General features: G+C 40.0%; 1 protein-coding gene across 1 annotated transcript in view; it reads right to left on the bottom strand.

The window, feature by feature from the left end:
* Positions 1–340: 340 nt before the first annotated feature.
* LOC122557879 (bestrophin-4-like) overlaps positions 341–27,382 on the bottom strand; it is a 39,756-nt gene continuing 12,714 nt past the window's right edge. Inside the window, exons 6-10 of the mRNA XM_043706044.2 lie at positions 21,652–21,729; positions 20,451–20,603; positions 18,862–18,942; positions 16,227–16,378; positions 341–4,745 (exon numbers count right to left, since the gene is read on the bottom strand). Coding sequence (XP_043561979.2) covers positions 3,425–4,745; positions 16,227–16,378; positions 18,862–18,942; positions 20,451–20,603; positions 21,652–21,729 — 1,785 coding nt within the window. The 3' untranslated portion in view covers positions 341–3,424. The remainder of the gene's footprint in view (positions 4,746–16,226; positions 16,379–18,861; positions 18,943–20,450; positions 20,604–21,651; positions 21,730–27,382) is intronic.

Below are 27,382 nucleotides of genomic sequence, written 5' to 3'. Positions count from 1 at the left end.
TTATGACAGAGCTCATGAGACTTAAAACATAGTCCCTGAAAACTAAAAAGTTATCCCCCTAAAATCAAAAAGTGGCCATCGAGTTATTTCAAAGGGAACCCTCGGTTGGGAGATAGATGGAGAGACTTGAGCCCTGAGTGGCTCAGAGGGGAGCAGCTGGTAGTGTTAAGTTCCGAAAAAGGGGCACAGGACTTGAAACTCTGCTTTCTCTCCACAATGCTGTGAGACCTGCTGGGTTTCTTCGCAATTTCTGTTTTTGTTTTATATTTCCAGCATCCACAGTCATTTGTGTTGATAGTGGGGTTTTCAGCGATGATAATGCCATTGAATATGAAGGGGAGATAGTTAAATTCTTTATTTTCAGAGTTGGTCATTGCCAGGCAGGTGTGGCACAAACTATATTTGCCACTGATCCTTGATAACATGCTTAGTCAAATGCTGACTTGATTATAAGGACAATCACACTCGCCCCTGATATTCAGCACTTTTTGTCTATGTTTGGACCAAGGCTGTAATGAAGTCAAGAGCTAAGAAACCCAAACTGAGCATCAATGAGCAAGTTATTGCTGAGCAAGCACTACTTGATAGCAGTATCGATGATCTATTGCATCTTGGTCCAGCATAGCTACAATTTTAAAATACTCATCCTTGTTTTTAGATCCCTCCAGGGTCATGCCCTTCCCCTTTTCGTAACCTTCTTCATCACTACTGCTCTCTGAGATTTTTGTTGATTTCCAGTTTTAGCCTCTTAATTATTCTGGTATTGGTGGCTGTGCTTAGCTCCCTAGTCCCTAAGCTCTGGAAGAAACCATTTACAATTAAGACATTTAAACAACATTATGTCATAATAAAAACTTCTGTTGCTTACTGAATATAAAACTATAGCACATTCAAAAAGCCAACTAGTCTCTAAGCTCTGGTAGAAACAGTTTACAATTAAGAAATTGAAACAACATTAAGTAATAATAAAAAATTCTGTTGCTGTTTGAATATAAAATTATAGCACATTCAAAAAGCCAACCGTATGAATTTCAGCCCATTTGATCCACATTCAATTTAAGGGATTTCACGGGAGAGATTTGCAAGCAAAAGCTTAGTGGTCCAATGTTCTTCTATTCAATAAATTACTCTGATTCCGTGTATTTTAGTTTGTTTCCACATCCATTTCCCACGTTTCAGCAGGTTTCTGCTTCCATTGCCAGTCATTCAATACCTTCCTGCCCCCATTTCCAACACCTCATTGTGGGTTGAATTTTATGCGGCAGAAACTGTTGTCAGGCTGACACCATCATGATGGAAGAGGCCCCACATGAATATCTAATTAAGTGGGATAAGTATGGGGCTGGTGTGGGCAGGATGTCAATTAAGCTCAGACATGAGTCAAATGGCATCCATTATCCTTAAGGTGTTGTGGAGATTGTGCTGGTCTCCTGGCCCTCTCAAACCCACTTAGCAAAACCTGTCAGGTTTATTATTGGCCTTCCATGAAAGGGAGGGGTGCTTGCTATCAGGCCATTCTCTACCTGATTAAGGGATCTGGCATTGAGCAGCAGTCACTGAAAGCCACCCATCTGCTCTTGCCTCTAATCCCCACATCCCCTAACATGGCCATCATTTTGCCTTCATTACATATTACCTATGGTCTCTCTGTGACCCTGGGTCTCAGCTGGGTGCTATGTCACTAGGAAGTGGCGCTGACCTCTGATTGGCTGCAGCTGTTGATGGGAAGGACTTTCACCACTGGAAACCTCAGTGACAGAAAGGGAATTTGCTTCCATTGGATCACCTTATTGGTTCACAAGCAGTGGATGATAACATCATCTTCACCTTTAATCTTTCATTGTGTCTTTCCCCCCAATTGGAGAGAAATTATAGCAAACGTACTGATGCACTCAAGAATGCAATCAATTAGCAATCTCTAACCCTAAGGTGAGCTTCCACTCTTAGGCTCTTAGTCCCGTAGTAAAAGCACTTGAAATTGTCACATATCATTGAATTGGTATAGTTAGGTTTTTAATATCTTAAAGTTTGGAATTAGGGGACTCTTGTGGTGCAGTGACAGTGTCTATCTCTGAGTTAGCAAGTTTGGATTCAAGTCCCAGAAGTGTGTCATAACATCTCTGAACAGACTGGTTAGAAGAGGATTTTTAGAAATATGTAATTACGGCTGGCTATTCTCACTGGTCCTGAAAGAATAATTTCACTTGTTGAATGTCAGATTTCTCCAATGTGATAAAAAAATTAAAATAATCTTTTCTAAAAGTTTATGATAACTTATATTTATATAATTTATATTTTCATTCCATGTATTTATTTGAATGATGAATTATAGCAAAAGTAGCAGGGGAGTTGGGGGGATTTAGTTTACAACAAGGTAAGCCAGCAGCAAGGAGACAGTGGCCAGGAGACTCCAATTTTGCAATGTGTTGTGATCAGCACCATCTCTATGTGCACACATGGCCAGTTGCCATCTTTGACGGCATCTTGGTGTAGTCAACACCCACAGTGAACTTTACAATCCAAAGTGAAGATATTTTCTTGCTTTCTGTCTGTAAGATTACTTCAGTGAAATTGGTGGCTTACCCTGCATAATGACATCACAGTTACTGGACAGAAATCTTCTTGACTAGGCACTAGGTCCAAATTAGCATTGGGAAAGAAATAATTCAGACCACAGAAAGCAGTAAATCTTTGTGGACAACGTTCTTTCAGGTCACCATTGGACACTGTTATGTCACCACCAACAAAATCTAGCCAATAAATTCTTAAGTTGCTGTTTTTAACTGTGGATCCAGTGACTGTCTGAAGCTTAGCTTTGGAGGGTGATAATCTTTTAAGGAAATGAGACATGAATGGTGAAGTTTATGCTTCTCATTGTGAATAATGTTAGTATTGGGGAACAGAATACTTGTTATTTTGGCAATGAGCGTAAGGATCAAATACTCCCCACTATAGACACAACTGAGGTGTAAATCCTTCCCTATATTTTCCTTTTAAAGGAAAAGTAATCTCAAACCAAAATAACACTTGTACTGCACCAGTGTGACAATTTCCATTTCCTACACAAGTCATCCAATGGCTTACAGCTGCCAATTTAGGGGCAATTTGGTGCTTTTGTGAGCTTGATAATTCGGATCTAGTTTGAGGTTGCTCAGACCTAATTTACAAAGGAACCTTGCAGCTGGCAGGCTGATATGCTCAAAGATGAAAAGCCAGTCTATAAGCTTGTGTCTTCTTTCATTCCACTTCTTAAAGCCTCTGCAGTGAGAAATCATGTAGCAATTACGTTGTGTTGTGTATGCTTGCTTCACTATATGCCACATTGGAGCTGCATTTAAAATTTGCTATGTTCGAGATATGGTTTAAATAAAGCTATATAGGCTCAACAAAGCAAAATGATACATGGAGTCTTTAATGTTTCATCTCAGTCATTTGCTTCTGTGTGCTTATCCATTTTCCCATTCTCTGGAATGTTTTCTGCTGTTTCAATTATGATATCCATCAGGTTGACTAGGTCCCCATCGTTGAGTGAGAATCTCGAATCATTTGGAGGCAAGCTGTCATATTTCAGATGTGCCTTCATATTGGTATCAGTTGTGCAATCAGCAGTGGTCATGGACTGAGTGGTTATATTGAGGTACTTGGAGGACGTGCCCATTTCAGAAAATCCTGGGGAAGGTGTGCTTCCTACCTTATAATCAGTACCAGAGATTGTTCCACTGTGACTTAGTATCCTTGACCTCCCCAGCATTGGGGAAGACACTGGTGTGAAGGAAAAGGTGGACATTGTTGAGCCACAGCCTGGTGTGTTGAGTGAAGGATTTGGAGGGTCTGGACTGTTTGCATGTCCAAAGGACTCAAGAGTCAGTCTAGGATGCTTGCGTGCTCGGAAACCAATGGTTGTATTGAGCTTTTGTTTCAATTCGATTGGCTTATCAGTGTTTGAAGAACTGTCTGTCAGGAGACAGGATAGACTTTCAGGAACCAGTAGGAGGTTATTACTGCTGTTAGGATTCATGCTGTTGGTTGTTGGTATAAGAGTCTCTTTACAGTTTTTAGAGTGGCTATTTGTAACAGCTTCATCTTCAGATGCAATTTGACTATTTTCCATTGTTGTTACCTCTGTCGATGTTTCATTCAGGGAGGCTCCTTTATTGGCAAGAATACTGTTTCCTATGTCCAGCTCACTGGGTTTGGAGGCTGACTCATTGCCATTACTGCCTTGATTTCCAGCAGAGGAGACAGAGATATTGGTCAGCATAGAGGGCTTCATTAAAGGGATCCTTTTGAGAGGAAATGTCATGGGAATGGATTGGATGGGTGTTTGAGGGGCACTATAGTAGCCAGGTCTGTCATAAAGTGAAGAAGAGATGAAGCTGTCAAAATCCCTTGACTCACTATCCAAGGCAGCACAACCTTGAGTGGACCCTAAAGGTGAATGCGAGGATGAGGAGGCTCGGTGGATTCTTGCAAAGGGTCTATTTGGAGGGAGACATCCTGGCTTATGGAAACCATTGGGCGTTGACTCTGAGCTCAAGAAGCTGTACATAGCCGCCTGCGACAAAGCACCATTCCTCTTCCTCATTAGATTAATTCGAGGAGTGGATCTGGAAATGTTTTGCAAGTTTGTTGATGGAATTCCGAGGAGTCGGCCTAAGTTACTCAGAAGTGGAGTGGCATGGTTTACTTCTTCATTCTCATTGATCTGTTCCAGGGGCTGGAACTCCATTTCCTCTTTAAGCATGCTGTAAGGGCAAATGTAAGTTTTAAGAAAGCATATATAATCAAGTATGTTGTACCTCTCAAAGCATAAAAAGAGTGTGTTTTCTAATGGTTTCACAAGTGGATCAATTGGCAAAGTTATTGTACATCTGCCCTTGATGGCCTAGAATGCACTAAGTTAGATCCTCCATATTTTCCCACCTCTGATTAGATGGAGTTAGCCCCCATGTTCCTCAATTAGGGAGTAATATATTCACCACAATATGAAAACTGATCACTCTTCAACAATTTTATATGGATACGATGTTCACTAAATTTTATGATACACACTTCTACATGGACAAGATTTTCCCGATGACCGAACCATTAAAGGAAGATGTTTGTAGAAATAGTAATTTCTCAGTATTAGTGCTCTCTCTAGTGCTATTTCATGGAGGAAACAAAGATCTTGCCTACCACCTGGAGAGCTAGCAAGAGCTCTGTGACATCTTTTTCCAGGCATTTAAGTGGGCACTGTTGGACCCTCCCCAAGATCCTTAATCCCAGTAACAGAAGTCCACTTGATGAGAGCTTTTGGTCAATCAGAGGCTGGCAGTTCTTCATTGCTTAGATTTTAGTAGGGAGGTAATGGCTACTGCTAGTACTATATACCTACCTGAGGTATCAGATTGTTGAAGGACTCAGGTACAGCTGAATGATAGTTGGTGAAGTTCAGACATTGGGGGTTCCATTGAATGCTTCTAAATTATCAAGAACTGTAAGAATTATCTTCCGAAAGGTTCATTTTAACCTCATGTGGAATCTCTCTACCTTTATTACTTTGAACATTTAATTTATAGGCTGCTTCTGAGCAGTAATACATTGTACATGAATCTAGCAATTAGTTTTTATGTATCCTTTTTGGTCTAAAAGGTGTACAGCTTTTAGAAAAGTATGTGGAACATGTGGCATCTTACAAAATCACCAGTGGCTGATATTACAGAAAAGAAAATGATCATTGTTAATCCTATAACTCTTGAATAGCGCTGCATTTCAGTTCACTGTCTGTTCATGGAAACTGCTGGGAGGCACCTGGAGCCCTAAGGTCCTGGTGGAAACTGCATACATTCCCTAGTATCCAACTTCAAGTCACAGGGCAACAGCTGGCATTCTATTCATGGCTTAAATGCTGTGGGGTAGGGAGACGAAGATCAGACAGGATTTCTGCTTTTACTCACAGTCCTGTGACGAAACTGCTAGACAATGTGTTTGTGTTGGAACAGGTGAAGATCGTGAAGATTGTTGAATAATCTGCCACTACACAATGTCCAACACAGTAAGAATGGGCAGTTGGGCCCTGAGAGAAAGGAGGGATGGAGCAAAGTACAAAAGATGGATGTAAAAGTACAGTTGCTTCAGCCTGACCTGACTTACTTTCTTGTCGCTAAAATGTATCTGGCATACTATGTCTTATAGATAAGGGCAAAGACAAAAAGGTAATATTAAATCTATGCAAATTGTAAGTTAGGCAACAGTTAGTGTGCTCTATTTTGAGCACGTGGAGTTATACCAAAGATTATGGAAAGTATGTGAAATAGATTTCCTAAGTATTGATAGACTTTAGTTATAAGCAAAAGTCAAGAAACTGGGGCTTATTGTATTTGAACAAGGAGAGATCTATTATAAGGATTTTTACAAAGTATTCAGGCAAAAATAAAGATCCATTTCCATTGGTAAGTGAATCAGAGACTAGAATGTGTGAATTTAATACAATTGGAGAAAGTACAGAGAGAAATTTAAGGAAAAATAATGTTGTTAGGACATGGAATGCTAATTGATCTTTTTCTGTGCCAATGTTTGTAACCAGTGGTGGGACCAGTGAGGCCCAAAGCCTGGGCGTAAATTTCCTTTGTAGCTATTGTGCTGGATCAGTGTTCATCTGTGATGGCCCCATGATGAAATAGTCTGCTAATATTTACCAACCAGGTTCATAATGTGAAGAATTACTATATTGTTACCAAAGGGTTAAACATGAGTTCACATCTTTAGAAGAGGAAGAAGAGAAGGTAGTGCGGTGTATGCATTCCTTCAAGCTTGAACTGTTTTCGTGTGAAATTGAATATTCACCTTTTTGGGTTAAGCAGAAGAAACTTGTTATACAAACAATATGATGTTTACTGCATTACTGCAACTATTTACAGATTACATGAATATGGCCTTCATTATTACAGAGTCTTTAGGAGTACATCAACCTCAGACCAGTGCCTTACAAGCTCCTTCTTTATACTACCTGAGTCCCTGTGATATCACCACAGTGAGTCACACTTACTGAATTCAATTAATTATGAACACTTCCACATCTTTCTAGTCCTATAAATAATATTCCCCCCAAGCCAATTATCCCCATAATGATTGTACTGTTATGCATGTGTTTATAAATTTGCACTTGCTGCTATCCCAACTATCTCCAAGATTTTGACTTTACAAATTCAAATTTGCATGTTCCACTATTTTACCGTAAAGTGTTCTCTTTGGACTTGTAGGAGGTAGTTGACTTGGACTGTCTTCCTGATGGTCTGAGGTCTGTGGTTTCCTCTTGAATTGAAGGGTCTTTAATCTCTTATAATTCTTTCATGAAAGACTTTGGTGATGTATGCCTATTCTTTATTATGTGAATTTAATTCCTGCTATTGTAGGTAATTCTTTTTCTTTGCATGTTTCATATCTGTTCTTAGTGGTGTCTTCCTTGGAATTGAATGGACCATATCTTTAAATTGCCTTTCCCAATCTGCACAGAGCTTTGTTCTATGGAAAGTGGTTTAAAACTTCTATCTTCTTGAATGTTCTGGACTTTGATACAAATGTTAGTTATGTCAAAGTGTTTTGTCTCAGTCACTGATTTTGCCCAGGAGAACTATGGATTTATCTTCTAGTGGAGAATATTTCACTTTATTTATCTGTTTATTTGGGTAGTTCATTGGTATTTTTTTTTTCTCTGGCTGGGTCCTGCTTTGGCACATTTTCTGAAAATGACCTACTTCCTTACAATAAGAGCATTAAGTTCTAAAATCTGAGCACTGTTCACATCTATGCTTCTTTATTCCATAGCTCTGGCAATGACTTTGTCTCTGTTTATCCAGCATGCTGCATAGGTTTATCTGTATATCTTTTGTATCTTAAGAAATGCATAAATTCTGTAGCTCTCTTGTCCCAGGTTTAACCTTCTCCTCAAAGGATTGACCTGTTTCCTTCGGGACTTCTGCTTTAATCTCCATCTGATGAATGGATTTCTCTTGGGTTAGTTATTTTTTACTGTAACTAATTTGACAAAGATTCACCAGTAATGCCTTCAGCAATCCAGCCTTGTACAAATTTTGACTTTAAATCATCATAATGACATCTCCACTAGCCTGAAGAGACCATTAATGGAATCATATATAGCTTCACCTGGATGCTGCACTCTTGTTAGCTCTTGCCCTTTCAAGAATTTTATTAGATCTTAGATTTAAATTATTATCAAAGGTCTTCGGTACCATTTTAAATTTGTGTGGTAGGTAATCCAAGATGGAGGACAAGAAAAGATTGTGGCTGTAAGAGCTGCTCCTTTCTTTGAGGTATTTTAGGTATCGGAGGTGATTCCCTTGAATTCCAGGAGCAACAATTACTGTGTTATAGGCTGTTGCATTGTTTTGGAACTTTGGGGAAAAAAGATCACGGCACTTTTAAAAGGAGGAAGATGGACAAGAGGCAGTGACCACATGGTCAATGAGGGAGAGAGAGAAAGACACCTACATTGCTAACTGACACAGCAGTGAATCTGCACAGTTACTGCCTTTGCTGTTTGAGTTCATGTATCTCTGGACATCGTAGTGCATCTAGGAAAAATGAAATTCACAGTTGACCTTGGAGGAATCTATGTGGGAGAGCCAACAGTACAGGAGCAGATTAGTGCATAGTTTTTAAGTGTAACCTACAATAGTGAGTAGAGTGGGTTCTTTCTTGATTACATGTTTTATTGAGACTTGTCTCTTGATTAAATTTTAAAAATATAAACCATAAGTACAAAGTTAGCCTGGAACACTTTTTTAGAGCAAAAAGACAATGCTATTTTCTGGGTTGGTAAATGTAGAGGAGCAAAGATGGCCTTTAGCAGAGTGATATGCTCTTCCTGTCAGATGTGGGAGTTTAGGGAGAGTTTCCATGTTACTGATGATTATGTCTGCAGGAATGACATCACAGGTTCTAAAAAGAGACAGTGCAAGATAGCAGACAATGACATATCCCTCCCAGATCATCTCAATGCCTTCTATGCTCGCTTTGAGCAGAATTTCAGCAGAGAGGTAACATCTATTCCGAGAAGTCCTGACAAACCTATCCCAAGAGTGACTGCATTAGAGGTCAGATCAGTTTTCCTTTGTGTGAATCCAAGGAAAGCGATGGGACCAGACGGAGTACCAGGCTGTGCACTCAGAGCATGTGCAGATCAACTGGCAGAGGTCTTCTCGGACATCTTCAACCTCTCTCTGCAACAGACCACTGACCCTGCCTGTTTCAAGAGGGCCAACATCATCCCTGTGTCTAAGAAGACCCATCAGCATGTCTCAATGACTACCGCCCAGTGACCCTAACTTCTGTGGTCATGAAGTGCTTTGAAAGGCTGGTCATGGCATTAATCAACTCCAGCCTCCCCACTATTCTTGACCCACTCCAATTTGCCCATCAGACCAACAGATCCATGTCAGATGCCATATCACTTGCCCTTCACTCCTCCTTAGAACATCTTGACACCAAGAACAGCTATGTAAGAATCCTACACATTGACTACAGTTCAGCCTTCAACACTATTATTCCCTCGAGACTGATTACTAAACTTAGTGATCTCGAACTAGGCCCCACTCTCTGCAACTAGATCCTCAGTTTCCTGGCCCACAGGCCACAATCAGTGAAGACTGGGGACAATATTTCATCCTCACTAGCACTCAATCCTGGAGCCCCCCAGGGGTGTGTACTCAGCCCTCTCCTATACTCACTGTATATCTATGACTGCGTCGCCAAATACCATAACGCCATTTACAAGTTCGTTGATGACACCATCATAGTCAGTCGAATCTCAGATGGCGACAAAACAGACTACAGAATGGAGGTGGAAGACCTGGAAAAATGGTGCACTGAGAACAACCTACTCCTGAATGCCCGCAAAACCAAGGAACTCATTATTGACTGTCGGAGGGATGTTACTTTCCCCCCCTACACATTAACAGCACGGAGGTGGAATGAGTGAAGAGTGTCAAGCTCCTGGGAGTGGTCATCCACAACAAGCTTTCTTGGACTCTTCTTGTGGACGTACTGGTTACAAAGGCCCAACTATGTTTCTTTTTCCTCAGGCAGCTGAGGAAATTTGGCATGACAGCGAATACCCTTGCCAACTTTTTTAAGTGTGCCGTCAAGAGCATTCTATCTGGATGTATCAGTAGCTGGCATGGCAACTGTACCATTCAAGATCGGAGACGGTTACAGAGAGTGGTGAACTCGGCCCCGACAATCACAAAGGTCAACCTCCCATCTATAGAATCCATCTACCAGACCCGCTGTCAAGGAAAGGCCGCCAGCTTTCTCAAAGATCCATCCCACCCTGGCAATGTTTTTCTACAACCGCTACCATCAGGGAGAAGGTACAGAAGCCTGAACACATACACCATCCGGTTTCGTAACAGTTTCTACCCTACTGTTGTTAGAATACTGAATGGATTTGCAAACTCTTAACATTCGCCTATACCTGTGTTTTTGTTTTTGCCGCTGTTTACCTATTATTTACTTATCTATGCTACTTAACTCTGTGATCTGCCTGTATTGCTCACAAGACAAAGCTTTTCACTGTGCCTCAATACACATGACAATAAATTTAATTCAATTCAATTCAATTCAGGATGTCTTTGGTTGTGAATTCTATCACATTGCATGGATTGGTCAGAGATGCAGGTAGAGGCAATTAATAATTCATTTACAAGAGCTAAGGGGTGTGAGGAATAGCAGTTAAAGGAAGGGACCAAAGCCATGGGTAGATGGGTTAACCCCAGGAAAGGTAGGAGGGGTAGACAGGTAATGCAGGAATCTTCTGTGGCTATCCCCATTTCAAACAAGTATGCTGTTTTGGAAAATATAGGGGGAATGTAGCATGAACAGCCATGTTTCTGGTATCAAGACTGGCTCTAATGTAATGAGAGGTACATTGGGTTCCAAGTGATCAATTGTGACAGGGGTCTCTCTAGACAGAGGCACAGACTGTATGGGTGGGTGGGGTGGGGGGAAGGAGGCTGGGACCCGGGGAAGTAGTGAGGAAAGAGATCAATCTGAGACCAGTGCAGTTGGAAAAGGAGCTAGACAAACAGTCAGGGCAGGCAGAACAAGGTAGGACTAATAAATTAAACTGCATTTACTTCAATGCAAGAGGCCTAACAGGAAAGGTAGATGAACTCAGGGCATGGTTAGGAAATAGGACTGGGATATCATAGTAATTACAGAAACATGGCTCAGGGATGGACAGGACTGGCAGCTTAATGTTCCAGGATAAAAATGCAATAGGAGGGATAGAAAGGGAGGCCAGAGAGGAGGAAGAGTGGTGTTTTTGAAAAGTGATAACATTACTGCTGTACTTTGGGAGGATGTTCCTGGGAATACATCCAGGAAATTTATTTGGGTGGAACTGAGAAATAAGAAAAGGATGATCACCTTATTGGGATTGTATTGTAGACTCCCTAATAGTCATTGGGAAATTGAGAAACAAATTTATAAGGAGATTTCAGTTATCTGTAATCTTGTGGTAGAGGATTTTAATTTTCCAAACATAGACTGGGACTGCCATAGTGTTAAGGGTTTAGATGGAGAGGAATGTATTAGGTGTGTCCAAGAAAATTTTCTGATTCAGTATGTGGATGTACCCGTTAGTGAAGGTGCAAAGCTTGACCTACTCTTGGGAAATAAGGCAGGGCAGGTGACTGAGGTGTCAGTAGGGGAGCACTTTGAGCCAGTGACCATAATTCTTTTAGTTTTAAAATAGTGATGGAAAAGGATAGCCTGGATCTAAAAGCTGAAGTTCTAAATTGGATGAAGGTCAATTTTGACCGTATTAGGCAAGAACTTTCAAAAGCTGATTTGGGCCAGATGTTTGCAAATAAAGGGACGGCTAGAAAATGGGAAGTCTTCAAAATTGAGATAATGAGAGTCCAGAGACTGTATATTCCTGTTAGGGTGAAAGGAAAGACTGGTAGGTGTAGATAAAGCTGGATGACTGGAGAAATTGAGGGTTTGGTTAAGAAAAAGAAGGAAGCATATGTCAGGTATAGACAGGAGAGATTGAATGAATCCTTAGAAGAGTATAAAGGCAGTTGGAGTATACTAAAGAGGGAACTTAGGAGGGCAAAAGGGGGACATGAGATAGCTTTGGCAAATAGGGTTAAGGAGAATCCAAAGGGATGTTATAAATATATTAAGGACAAAAGGGTAACTAGGGAGAGAATAGGGCCCCTTAAAGATCAGCAAGGCAGCCTATGGGTGGAGCCACAGGAGATGGCAGAGATACTAAATGAGTGTTTTGCATCAGTGTTTACTGTGGAGAAGGATATAGAAGATACAGAATGTGGGGAAATAGATGGTGACATCTTGAAAAATGTCCATATTACAGAGGAGGAGGTGCTGGATTTCTTGAAATGCAAAAAGGTTGATAAATCCCCAGGAATGGAAATGTGTTGCTGGAAAAGCGCAGCAGGTCAGGCAGCATCTAGGGAACAGGAGAATCGACGTTTCGGGCATTAGCCCTTCTTCAGGAATGCGTGCGGGATCAGTCGGTTCCGTAGGCAGGTGCTGAGGAAGGAGATGTGGCTGTGGTAGCGAGTCTGTTTGAGAATGTGGCTGAAGAGCTTCTGTGCAGAGGAGATGACCTGGGGGGTGCAGTGAGAGAGGGACTCACTGAAACCTTTGTAGAGGGAGAAAGAGAGCTTCTTCAAGGAAGGCATCCTTGTAAGAGGATTCGCAGTAGGTTGAAATCTTTGAGGAGAAAGTGAGGTCTGCAGATGCTGGAGATCAGAGATGGAAATGTGTTGCTGGAAAAGCGCCGCAGGTCAGGCAGCATCTAGGGAACAGGAGAATCGACGTTTCGGGCATTAGCCCTTCTTCAGGAATCCCCGATCAAGTGTACCCTAGAACTCTGTGGGAAGCTAGGGAAGTGATTGCTGGACCCTTTGCTGAGATATTTGTATCGTTGATAGTCACATGTGAAGTGCCGGAAGACTGAAGGTTGTCTAACGTGGTGCCACTGTTTAAGAAAGGGGGTAAGGACAAGTCAGGGAACTATAGACCAGTGAGCCTGACATTCGGTGATGGGCAAGTTGTTGGAGGGAATCCTGAATGGCAGGATTTACCTGTGTAGTGGACAGCAAATAAGGTTACCTCAGAGTGCAACAGGATTTTGATCAGATGGGCTAATGGGCTGAGGAGTGGTAGATGGAATTTAATTTACATAAATGTGAGATGCTGCATTTTGGAAAAGCAAATCAGAGCAGGACCTATACACGTAATGGTAAGGATGTTGTGAAACTTGAAAGGGTTCAGAAAATATACCTAAGGATGTTGCCAGGGTTGGAGGATTTGAGCTAAGGGTGAGGCTGAATTGGCTGGGGCTGTTTTCCCTCGAGTGCCAGAGGCTGAGGGGTGACCTTATAGAGATTTATAAAATCATGAGGGGCATGGATAGGATAAAAAGATAAGGTCTTTTCCCTGGGGTGGGGGAGTCCAGAACTAGTGAGCATAGCTTTAGGATGAGAGAGGAAAGATTTAAAAATGACCTAAGGGGCAACGTTTTCATGCAGAGGATGCTGCATGTATGGAATGAGTTGCCAGAGGAAGTGGTGGATGCTGGTACAGTTACAGCATTTAAAAGGCATCTGGATGGGTATATGATTAGGAAGGGTTTGGAGTGATATGGGCCAAGTGCTGGCAAATGGGACTAGATTAGGTTAGGATAGCTGGTCGGTGTGGACAAGTTGGACCGAAAGGCCAGTTTCCGTGCTGTACATCTCTATGACTCTATTTCAATACGGTGAAGAATGACATCATCAGCAGTACTCCCAATTGTGTGCAGAAGTATATTTTCTTGTTCTGCTCTTGACTTACATTCCTGCTGAGAAGCTGTTTTATAACTCGAGGATGTATAGTTTTGTATTCTATTTGGCCCATTTCTGAAACTAAATCTTTCTGACAAAAACATTTCTGATGCCATAACTTCCAAAAGTGTTCAACTATTTTTTATTTTTAAAGATTAGTATTCTTCAGTAATGGTGGTTCTCTGCTGCTTTTGTACTGAACAGGAGGACTTTTCTATGTTTTATGGCTATAATGGAGATTTACCCTCTCTTCCTGCCTATAGTGTAGGTTTACCTTCTCCTTGCAGCTGTAATCAAGTCTTTCCCTCTGTTAGCATCTGTAAATGGAGGCTTTCTGTGTTTCAGAACCTTACTGTTTTGTTCGACTTGCTACCCAAAAGAAAATTGTGTTAAACCGGAATCTCAAATTTCTGTAAATTATCCAGTGCTTATCTGATTAAATGGCCAAGTTAGCAATTTCCCCAGTTCTCTGCTCTTGAAGTATGAGTTTCTTTATTGACCTTTACAGCTTAATTTTTCAAGCCTTGTCTTGGAGCATCTGTGTGCTATGGCACTGACACTCTTTCAAAACTGTAACATTTTAAAGAAAAATGACAGCCTTTTCATTACTACTGCTCCGTTTGAAGTTTCTGCTTTTGTGCAAGGACCATTTAGTTTTGACTCTCACAATCTTCAACTTCTGATCAGTCACTGTACTGGCTCAGGTCAACCTGAGGAGCACTCCCACAAAGTACCACTTTATGATGCAACCTACACCTCTCCCTTGAAACCTCCCATTTCCTATCGAACTGCACATCTTCTGTCAGGTCTAAAACGCTCTCTGTATTGTTCTTTGAAGTATTCTTCTGCACTGAGCGTTGCCACAAGGTGTTTGGGGTACACCATTGTCAAGAATCAACAGTATTTATTTTGTTTGAAGTCTTCTGGGTCACCAGCATGTTTATTTTCCCCTTTTAGTCATGAGTACAAGAGTTGACACATTGGCAAAGAAAAGTAGAGGAACAAAAACATTTTGGAAGAAAGTGAAGTACAGAGATAGCCCAGAGATTCAATCTCTCTGGGAAATCTCTCATCTTTGTTTAGCACTTATTGCTGAATGCATAGGACAGGAACTCACCACAGAATAATGCTAAAGTATACTCAGCTACAAACCTAATCTCTGCCTGGTTTGAACTCTTGGGAATGCTGCACCATGTTGGAATTCAGTTTTTTACCAGAAATCCCCCACCCTTTGAACTTCTGATTTCACATGTACCCCTTCAGACTGAGCATATCTCACAAGAAAGGGATTCATAGTTTTATTAAACTTATCACAATGTACTGGAAACATATTCCTTTATCCACTCTTTAATAAAAATGTCAACAATTCAAAATAAATGGACTACAATTGATATAGTTAACTGATGGCATTAATCTCATGAAGCTATCTCCAGCTGACCTGAATTTTAAACTACTACGTTATTATTCAGCCATCTGCTTATGTTCTACTTAGACATATGAACCACGATTATTCAAATGCTGCTCTTCCACTGAGGTGCTGGAAATTTGTGTGTGCGTGACAGCAGGAGGTCTGAGTTGCTTTTGGCAGGAACTCAAGCTCTGGATGAGCAAAATGAAGCTAAGCGATAGGATTTTGCTCCACATGCGACATGGTGGCTCAGTGACACTGTTGCCTCACAGTGCCAGGGTCGGAGGTTTGATTCCACCCGTCTGTGTGGAATGTGCACATTCTCCCTGTGTCTGTGTGGGTTTCCTCCAAGTGCTCCAGTTTCCTCTCACAGTCTAAAAATGTACAGGTTAGGTGGATTGGCCATGCTACATTGTCCAGGAACGTTCACGGGAAATACAGTGTTACAGAGACAGGGTAAGGGAGTGGGTCTGGGTAGGATGCTACTCTTCAGAGCTTCAGTGTGGACTCAATGGGCCAAGTGGCCTGCTTCCACACTGTAGAATTCTATATTTACATTGTGGTGGTTGTATTCCATAAGAAAGGCTGTCAGGCGGGTTAAGGGCCAGTTTGTAGGTGTGGATCAGGAGAGGGAAAGGGTCCTAAAACGAGTTGGAGGTTTATGCTGTGTACATTGTTAAGAACAAGTTCAAGAAAAGGAGTTGGGTTCTCCCAAGTGATCATTTTTCCCTCCTATAAGTTTACTGACATTCCTCTTTTCTTTGACCTTGCTTATTTTTCTTCCAATGAAAGATAACAATGGACAAGAAAATCAAACACACTGCACATGTACAAATGGCTAATTGCCATGGTAACATGCTGGATGTTTAGGCATCTCATCTGACAGACAGGTAACTACTGCCATTGTAATTATGTGTTTTTTTTGATTCATAAAGAATTTCACTGTGAAAATAATTAACCTGATATCAAAAGTGGAGCCCAGGAAGGAGGTTTTCCGGTGTTCTGTGGTTGCTGCTGTGTATGGAGGCTTTGGATTATTGTCATTCCAATATTTATCCTTCTCAAGAGCAGGTAAGTTCTGATGCATTTCATCCACGGCCAGGAGGGAAACCTTAAAAAAAAGTCAGAATATACAAATTATCAACTCAGCTGAAGAGTACCATTATGTAATCAGTAACTCACAATATTGAATAAGCAGGAATCTTTTGAGTCCAGCAAGCTTTTTCTACAGTGCTGCATAAACAGAAATTCTACATAGTTACAAGTTAAACTTAATTAATCCACTGACTAAGCATAAACTGTTCAGAGTTCTGAACAAGAGTATGAGTTACTGTTTATTCAGCAGCTTAAAGTTTACGAACTGTGTAAATGTTCACAGTTCTTTGTTATTCTGTCTGCGTCTTGCACTCTCTTCATTAGAAATACAGTCATCAAATTAGAAGAATCCAGACAACTATGGAAAAAATTAGTCATAATTTAATGCAATAATCACAGCTACATTTAACACTATGCTCTGTTTCATTTTATTTCAAGACTACTTCACGTCTCCATCCCCATCAATTAGAGACAGTGCTCACATGATGAGTGATGAAGGTAATTTTATATAATTTAGGAGGTTAAGAGACCAACAATTCAACTCATTTGAGAGTAAAGACACATTGGTCTGATTTAATAAAATAAGGCTAAGCTCCAATCAGCCTTGGTTCCTGGAAGTTATGAACCAACAGTCTTGCAAAAGGCAGCAAGTCTGAAAGATCTCCAGTGCTGGAGTCTCAAACTTCTTCAGTTCATTCATTGGCAGCTCAAGCTTCTCTAACAGAATGCTAGAATATGTCCAGACTAAGGTCCTATCAGCTCAGCTCAGTGGAGTTCAAGATTCCATCAGCGGGAATAGTAAGATATTATTATCCATTGCCCCACTACATCATGAACCAGGTTCAACAGTTATAATTCATCTATTTATATTTATTCCTTCATTGGAGGTAGATGCCATTGGTTAAGTCAGTCATTATTGGCCTGAAAAGTGGCCAATCAAAAGAACTTTGAAAGTGGTAGATAATAACTTCCTGGAACTGCAGCAGTCCACAGAGGATAGGTCTTCTAACTGTCTGGTTAAGAAAGCAGTTTCAGAATTTTGAACCAGCGACAGTGAGGGCATGATGATATCACTCCAGGACAGAATGATTTGTGATTTGGGAGGGAATTTGCAGGTGATGGTATTCTCAGGTAAGTGCTGTCCTTGTCCATTGAGGTGATAAAGATTATGTGTGTGGAAGGTGCGGTCAAAGGAGCCTTGGTGAGTTGTTGCAATGCAGTTTGTTGATGGTACACACTTTTGTCACTTTGCCTTGGTGATGAAGAAAGTAAATGTTGAAGATAGTGAATGGGGTGCTAGTCAAGTGGATTGCTTTACCCCAAATGGTGTCATGTTTTCATGTGCTGTTGGAGCTACATCCATCCTGGCAAGTGATGAGTATTTTATCACATTCCTGACTTTTGTCTTATAAAAGGCTTTAGGAATCTGTAAGTGAGTTGCTCATTGCAGAATCCATGGCATCTGAGCTCCTCTTGTAGCCAAATACTTATGTAGCTGATGCAGTTCAGTTTAGAGTCAGTAGTAACTCCCGGGGGTTTCAATGAATGTCAAGGTTAGATTCTGAATAGTCGTAGATGGTCATTGCCTGGCACTTGTGGCGTGAATGTTGCTGGCCACTTAGCAGTCCAAGTCTAAATGTTATCCAAGACTTGCTGCACATGGACATGGACTGCTTCATTACATGATGTGTTGAACATAGGGCAATTATCAGAGAACATCCTCACATCTGATTTCATGATGGAAGGAAAATCATTGAAGCAGTTGAGATGTTTGAGCCTCATGATAAAGTTCTAAGCTTAAACCTTTGTTGCTGTCTCTGCCATTCTAATTATATGCAAGGCTTTAATATCTATAAATGGTCTAATATCTACTACAATAGACAGTTAATACTCTGTGTTGAGAGTTTGGTGCTGAAAAAGCACAGCAGGTCAGGCAGCATTCGAGGAGCTAGGAAAATTGACGTTTTGGGCAAAAGCCTTTCATCAACTCTGATCTCCAGCATCTCCAATCCAATCAAAAGAACTTTGAAAGTGGTGGTCAATAACTCACAATTCACCTGTTTATTTGTATTCCGTCATTGCAGGTAGATGCCATTGGCTAAGCCAGTCTGTATTGGCCTTGAAAGTGGCCAATCAAAAGGACTTTGAAAGTGGTGGATAATAACTTTCTGGAAGTGCTACAGTCGACAGAGGGTCTTCTAACTGATTGGTTAAGAAAGCAGTTTCAGAATTTTGAACCAGCGACAGTGAGGGCATGATGATATCACTCCAGGACAGAATGATATGTGATTTGGGAGGGAACTTGCAGGTGGTCGTATTCTCAGTATTGCAGGCACTTTCTCCTAGTTATTACTCTTTATTATATGCTCACAAACAGAACGCTACAATCATTACAAATGGCTGACTTTTCTGAAACTTCCCCTTTACTGACAGGACTATGAAGGTTGTTTAATCTGCCAGTTTCTGAACAGTAGGTCACTATGACAGTTTATTAATTACCTGGAAATTTCTGTCAATGAGCCAATTCGCCTCAAAGTCATCATCGTCCTCACCAAAAGGGTTAATCAGTTGCTCAGCCACCTATGAAGATTCAATCATGTTAATAGTGAGTCTGGCCTTATTTTTCCTGCTTTCCCTTTTACATGTACTCAATATACAGGAAAGACTGGCCATATTTTCAATTCCTCTCCTGCTTGTCTGAAGATGTGGATTATTGATCTGCCAGAAATTCACAGCTGGAGTTTAATTCTTCCTACCAAAGTGCATGACATCACACTTTTGGATACAACAAGGTTAATTTAAATAGGGTCCCTTCCCTTGTGAATACCTTTCTCCCATATCAAACTAAATTTATATTTTAAAAGGAACCAATTTAATCAGGCCTTTTAAAATTAACACATAGAAAGTTTGTTAATTACTACGCATGGGATGAAATACTGATGCAACACATCAGAATGGTTTGTTTGAAAGTACAAGCTTTTGGCGCATTGCTCCTTCATCAGATGGCTAATGGGGCAGGATACATAGGATACAGAATTTATAAGTAAAAGATCAAAGTGTCATTACAACTGATTTGATGTAATACATTGCATCAATTGTATGACACTTTATTTTTTGGACTCATCTCATTTCTAATCTGTATGTTACATCAGTATTTCTTCCCATGTGGAGTAATTAACAAACTCCCTATACGTTAATTTTAAAAGGCTTAATTTGATTAAATTGGTTCCTTTTAAAACATAAATTTAGTTTGATCTGGGAGAAAGGTATTCACAAAGGAAAGGACCCTTTTAAAATTAACCTTGTTACATCCAACCCAGGGAATGGATGAATAAAGAAGTCATCCCTCTTCAGCCAGAACTTAACAGTTTGGCATGTCCTGTCTGGAACCATAATGCACTGGGGATCCCCACTGTGTGTCTGGTTATAAAAGTACCAATGAACTGAATACAAACCAGATATTATGGAATCTTGTGGTTCCTGGAGTTCAGGCCCATTTACATAATCAGTTATTTTTATGCAATAATGTATTTTCACTTCTGATCAATATTTACAACTCAAGTCCATTGGAGTAAATCAGAGGGGACATTTTTACACCATTATAAAGAAAGTTTGATTTAGTTTATTTCTTTCCTCATCTACTTTGCTGTACAAGTACCAATCATCTAGGGTACCTCAGCTATTCTTCATGTGTCAATCTGAAGAAAGGTTATCAATAGGAAATCAAACATAATAAGGCATAAAAATATTCTCATTTATTGGCCCGAGGCATGTACTATGGCAACTCTGGCTGAATTTTGTTTCTTCTCTTGTCTCTACTTCTACCCTTAGCACAGGAGTGTGGAGATGTTGTATTATGACTGCTATTCTGGATGAGATTCCCTAATGTAGCACAGGTTGGATTCGGAACCTCAGGCTTACCTGTATGACTCAGTCCAGCACAGTGTGGTGCATTTATCAACCATCCATCTGGGGATTTACTAACAGGGTTTCTGAGAAGGCCTCTCATTCTCTGACATCCACGAAATATTCAATCAAGATTACACACCTGTTAATTATTTCATATTGCATCCAGTTTGAGACATTACCTTAAGCCAACCAGCATAGAAGAAAAACTGCAACAAGGTGAAGACGGGGATGTAGAGGTCAAGCTCATGGCCTGCATAACCCTGACTTGGATCGAGAAACTGCCGACCAATTAGGCAGGCCAGAAAGAAGCTGTAAACAGCAATAGTCACAACCTGGGATATAATAAACACAAATAGGAAGATGAATGCAATTTAGGTCCACCATTACAGCTAGAATCAGAGCCTGTTGTCTTTTTTATTTTACAAATCAATCATATAATTACTTCATGGAAGTTTTAATTTATGATTGTTTGTGAACAAGAATCATTCACAGCTTTTCCAGCAACTAAGAATAGTCTAACAAATATACTGCTTTAGCCAAGAGCAGAATCAATCTGCCCTATACCTCTCCTTTGCTAATTTGGAGCTATCAGGTTTTGATGTTGACACTGTTAATAGTTACGATGATGTGCAGTCTACATTGCATGGAGAATTAATAAACATTCAAATTTTTAATCATGTCGGTCTTAAATATATCAGTGAGCTGTAAATCCTGTCCAGTTTGATTTAGAGCTACCTCAGGTTAAACCTGCATAAATATCTAACTTTATGATAAACTATTAAGATGCAGATGTAGATTTCCTTAAATCAAAACGACTACTTCATCTTTTGCATTACAGCTGTTTATCTTTCAAGGAAGGGTAAAGTGCTGTCAGGCTGACATTGTTTTTATTCATTCCTGAGATACAAGCTACTCTGGCCAAGCCAGCATTTATCATCAACTGCTCAAAGATTCAACCACATGGCTGTGGGTCTGGGGTCACGTGTAGACTAGACTATGTAAGCATGGCAAATTTTCTTCCCTAAAGGATGTTGGTGGCCGGGAGGGATTTTAACAATAATTGACAGTGGTTACATGTAACCAACTTTTTAAAACAAACATTGACATCTGCTGTTAAGGGATTTGAACCTGTATCTCCAGAACATAATCTACAGAGATTACCATTACATTACAACTTACCTGTGCTTGTGCTGATATCAAATCGTAGCTACAAATCCTCGGAAGCTACAGCAGGAAGTATTTTTCCTTCTTGTTAGAATTATCAAAAGTGAGACAAAACAGTAAACCTGCCCAATCTGTCAGCCTCAGTTACACTCTTTATGTGTGGAGTGGTGTATCTGCCCAAAGCAGCTCTAATTCACCCAAATCTGTGAATCTTACCTGTGTGTAAACAAGTGGGACACTGATCCAGTCGTAACTGTACAGCTTCTCACACTGGCTGCGCAAGTTATTCACCTCCTGTAGGAACAACACAGTTAGATGTACAGTGAACCTATCCCCACTTCTCAATTTCCAAAATAAGAACATTGCAACATGTATGGTTCCATTGCATTCTTCCTTCATCTGATGAGTAGTTTCAAAGTGGTCCTTAGAATACTGATCATGCTGTTCCTTTTTGCAACGCCTGCTCACCCTGCATCATCACATTCTTTTAGCTTGCTGTGAACGGAACTGAGATCTGATTTGATTTCGATGTTGCTCACTCTTTAAGATACAGAATTTCCCGATTTGATGTTAGGTGACCTACTCAATTTACTTGTTGTATCATAACTAGAGTTTACCTGTAGTTGGATTGCACCACAATCAATCACTCCTATTGTAACAAATCCCTCCTTCCATCTCTCCCTCACTGCAAACTGATGAAGCCCCTCTAAAATGTGCTCAGGTTCTGAAATCTGATTCCTATCAATGGCCACAGATGCAGGTTTGGGGTAGAGTGTTGAAACTTCAGAATTTCACTTTTGAGCTTGGGAATCTGAGGTTCATGCAAAATAAAGCTGAGGTATAACATTTGGGCTAACAGTATGGTGCCAAAGGCTTGTTCATGGCCACAAGCCCAAGTTCCCTGAGGCATATGGCAGTACTCAACTGGAGAACACATTGAGAGGTCCAAAGGGAAGCAAAAAAGCAACACCATCTTTGAATCATTGGGCAGGGAAAGACGATCACTTTAACCTAATCAACTCGGCAAGAAACTGATGGCATCAAGTGTGTTTTTCACACCCCACCAGAAGAAATTGAAAATAAAATGTAGCAGGATTTTAAAACAGGCAGCTGACCTGATTGTGTTTGGTTCCTGCTGAGTGTTAGGTTAAAATTCCATAGCTGCATTAATCAAAATGCGAGAGAGGCAGCCATCTCGGGAAAAAGTTACAGAAAGTCGAAGTACTCATCAGATTTTTACTGATGTAGATAAGGATTTTTAATGCTTGTTTTGATCAAAAATTTAAGGTGGCTCAAATTCAAGAATAAACGTAGTTGAAAAGTGCAGGATGAACTCAGAAAAAACAAAGCCAGTTTTTATTTTGAACAACATTCAATTGCAAACAAACCAATGACAGAACTTATGAGGTACAATAAATCTTCAATGGCAAATAGCAATGATTAAAAATTCATAGGCCATCACATTACGGATGTAAAAGAATTGAGGTGCCACCATTAAAGTTTCAGGATTTAAGGTGGAAGTTAAAGCACTGTACCTCAAAGTTAGTAATCTCTGAATTACAGTATTGCATATTAGTGAGTTTAAGAGCAGCAAGTTAGGAAAGAATGACATGTGATTGGGAAATAGCACAAGATAGAGATCTTAAGATTCTTGAGGCTTCGGGGCCTGTTCTGGGGCAGGAAGACCTGTACATGGCACATGTACAGAAATCAATCGGAACTTTGGATCTCTGTGGGAGATTGACTAGGATGGAGATTTAAATTTGGCAGGGGAGTACCAGGATGAAACAGAATGGAGTAGATACAGGATGTTGAGAGAACTCAGAATGAGAAACATCAGTATAAAGAGGAGTTCAGAAATGGGAGGGAAGAGACTGGGGGAAATGAGGTTAGGCTATTGTGGGTTTGAGTGCATGTGAGTGAAAGAAATTGATGAATTGCTGGGACAACTAGCCATATGGGATAGAGTGACAATTACAAAGACTTAACTTAAACAGGGCAAGAAAAGTGCAATGAATATTCCTGTGTATGAAGGAAAGATAGTAAAGGCAAAATGGAGGAGGCTAGTAGTACTTATCAAATACACTGTGACAAAAACAGCAAGGAAGGATGTATTTTGAGGTTCAGAGGAGTAATCTATTTGGCTAGAATGATGGAACAATAGATGAGCTATTATACTATGGGGTATATGCTGTGAGACACTAAATTGTGGGAAGGAGATGATGGAGTAACTATGCAGACAAATTTGAGAAAGTTGCAATAACCTTAACAATAATAGGGGCACAGCAATTATACTAGACTAGAAAGCTAAAGATGGGGACGAATTTCTATAAGGTAAACAGGAAAACATTCTTGACTAATATTTAACTAGGCCAATAAGGAAGGAAACAGTGCTGAATATAATTTTGGTGATTGAAGTGGCAAAGTTCCAATGGGACAGCACTTGGAAAACAAGGATCACAATATCATGCAATTTAAAGTAGTTATGATGAAGGACATGGAAAGATAAAATGGGAATATATTCACCTGGTGAAGGGCTATTTTTGGTTGGTTGAAAAGGGATTTGGCCCAGATTGAATAGAATTAAAAGTTAGCAGGTAAAACATGAAATGGGAAATAGAAAGCCTTTAAAGAGAAGATGGTACAGGTTCAGAATGGATGCACGGGGGGTGAGAAGGGGAGGAAGAAATGGCATCCAAAATTGCAAATCCAAGGGTGAATAAAGCAATTGAGTTTAAACTTAAAAAGAAAACGGAGATTTAGAATAAATATTTAGAATTGCAAGTTCAGTTCTGAAAAAAAGGTCACTGGTCTCGAAACATTTTCTCAGCATGCTTTCTACAGACACTGCTAGATCTACTGAATTTCTCCAGCAATATTTGTTTATGTGAGTATTAGCAAACCAGTCAGTATGGGTTGGTCAGCCTAAGATTAGCAAGGGGAAAGGTTTGAGACACGTTAATCTTGACAAGTTAATTTGGAGTGTGGGAGGATAGAATGCCAGTCACTTTCATGCTGTCGGTGGAATGCCTTTTTACCAAATTCTTCTGAACTGTTGTTAATCTAGGAACATAAGTAGACAGGAACAAGAAAAGGCCATTCATCCCTTGAGTCCGTTCCACTATTCAATGAGATCAATGGCTAATCTATGGCCTAACTCCTTAGACAAGCCTTTGATCCATATCCCTCAATAGTTTTGTTTAACAAAAATTTATCTTAGCTCAGATTTAAAATTAACAAGTTAACTCTATTTCTCTGCACAGATATTGTCTGCCTGCTGAGATTTTTTCAGCTTTATTAACTTTTATTATTAATGCAGTGTTGTTGCTGGACCATTATTCTTTTTGATATGTATTAACGACCTGAGCTGAAGGTTTGTGGATGATGTGAAACTCAGAGACAATAGTAATAAATACTTGACAAGGCTGTATAGTGACAGACTTTCATCGGCTGATGAAATGGCAGATGATATTTAATATAGAGAAGTGTGAAATGATCACATTTGGTAGGAAGTGTGAGGAGAAGTAATGTAATCTAAATGGTGCACTGAGAGGTTGTCAGAACAAAAATCCTTGAACGTAGCAAAAGTAAGTTGCAAAGGCCGTTCATTAATTTATAAACAGAGACAAAACACAAAAACAAGGAAATTTTGGTCAATGTCACGAAAAACTGATTCGCCCACAGCAGGAGCAGTGCAGAGTAATTTTCGCCACCACACCTTACAGTCAAGGCCTTGGAATGTGTGCTGAAGAGATTTCCTAGAACCTTATGTGTGCTCTAGCTGAAGGTGACCTTGGCTCATTGTCTGCTGTTGTTCACTCTCAACTGTTTTCTCGGCAGTTTTTTTTGGCAGTGGTAATTTTCCATTGCTTTCCACATCCAGAAGAAAAGAGGCAAGTTTGAAAAGTACATTAGCTGGATCAGGTATTAAACCGAAACTGTTGACTTTATTCTGAACCACAATTAGTTATCCAGGCAACTGTGCTAACTAGTTCTATGCTGGAAGAACATCAGGAATCCAAGACTTCAGTACATATGGGGGCACTGGTGAAACTGGAGTTTGGTCTCCTTAGAGCAGAGCAAGTTAAGAGAAAACTTATAAAAGTACTCAAAGTCAGAGCAAATGAAGGTAAAGTCCTGTGGCAGTAGGGTTAGTAAGCAGAGTATACAGATTTATAATAATTGCAAAAAGACCAAGAGATGTTGGAAAAAACACAGGCAGCAATGAACTCTGATCTGGACTGCATTGCCTGAAAGATTAGTGGAAGCATATTCAACACGAACTTTACAACAGAATTGAATAAATACTTGAAATAATAAAAGGGCCAGGGGATCATTAAGGCAATGGGACTATTTGAGGACTTTTCAAAGAGCTATCACGGACACAATACACTAAATGGCTCCCTTCTGTGTTGCATCATTCCAATAATTCAATGATAGTAGAAGTAATGTTACATAAATATTCATAAAAGCAAAATACTGCCAAGATATTTAAGCAGTAAAATAAATTCATAGTATTTGTACTTGCGGTACGTGCCAAAAATGTTGTCAGAAAATCAATGTTTAATGTTGCACATTGCTGCCATCGTGATGTGTAAATATTTCCAAAGTCTGAATGTAAGTTTGAAAGTCTACTTGAACTGTGCTCATAATTTAGTGTATCCAGCTTGTTAGAGTTGCTATAGCTCTGATTGATATTGTTCAACATGCATCCTAAGTAAGCAATGTGTGTTTAACTCTGAGACCTGATTTTTGGCAATAAAAGCATTAAGGAATATGTTCAAGTTTTTTTTCCCTGCTCAAAACTGATTAAACAAAAGATAAAACAAAATCTATGAATTATTCCTGAAAACTGGTAGAAACTGATTTTAAAGAAACCAACATATAAATGATGGGTAGATGGACAGACAGGTAAATAGATATGTTGTGCAGAGCCAGTAATGGTTACGAATATTTCTTATTGGGTACGATTCAAACCTAAAGATTTGAGTTCAACTCTAAGATACGATTGTCTTTTTTTTTGCTACAGGATAGATCAGAGAGATAAGAATAAGGATTGCAGATATGGAATCATAAGCGACAATAATTCAGAGTTGGGTAAAAATTAAACTTCTGCATTATAAATTAGATTTATGATCTGTGATTTACATTTTATAAATTTCTGTGTAACCCATTTAAGAGCAGATTAAAAAGAAAGCATGATGGTGACTCTAAGCATCTAAGAACTGTTTGCCCTTAGGAAAGAATGAGTTGGTCAATCTGGGCCATGTTTATGTACATCAGAGGAGCACTACAAAGTGCCTAGGGACATGTTACTTGAAATTCTTTGGCTGAATTTCCATTTCTTTTGGCCTAAATCGTCCACAATGGCAATTTCGCCATTGTTAAGATCATGTTCCCAAAGATCGATCACTGAAAAGTCCCCTGACTGAGAAAGTAGGCTCATAATTAAGGCCCGATGATGCAAGTAGGAACCCAATGGCTATTTTGAGTTCAGAATAGGCAAAGTAAGTGTGTAATTTGTTAGGGTCAGAATGAGCAGCCTGAGCTGCCGGTGCTGGAGCTGGTGGGCTGCCCCACTTATTCAATCTGTTGTAACCTCACTGATTGCCTCAGTAGCTGCCGATAGTGAGGCCAGGACACCAAGACGATCTCTGTTCAGGGCAAGGTCTACTCCATGATCTTCAGTGCACACTTGAGTCCATTCTCCAACCTAAGTGAGATGGTTACTTTTGTACTAATGTTATAGTAAGGGGTCCACACTCATGAGAAACTGGGTGAGATGCCAAAACCCATTTTCTCAATGAGTCTTTCAACCAGTAGTGGAAAATATTGCTAATATTTCAGCTGGTATCCATCTGAGCCCATGTGTCTGTGATAAATTTCCTGTATAACTTCCCTTCATTTTAAGCGTTCACATTTTATCTATTACTCCCTTATTCCCACT

The sequence above is a fragment of the Chiloscyllium plagiosum genome, unplaced genomic scaffold, assembly GCF_037043375.1.
Source record: "Chiloscyllium plagiosum isolate Xiang-an unplaced genomic scaffold, Cpla_swu_hap1 HiC_scaffold_18, whole genome shotgun sequence".
NCBI lineage: Eukaryota > Metazoa > Chordata > Chondrichthyes > Orectolobiformes > Hemiscylliidae > Chiloscyllium > Chiloscyllium plagiosum.
This window is presented reverse-complemented; position numbering and strand designations above follow the sequence as displayed.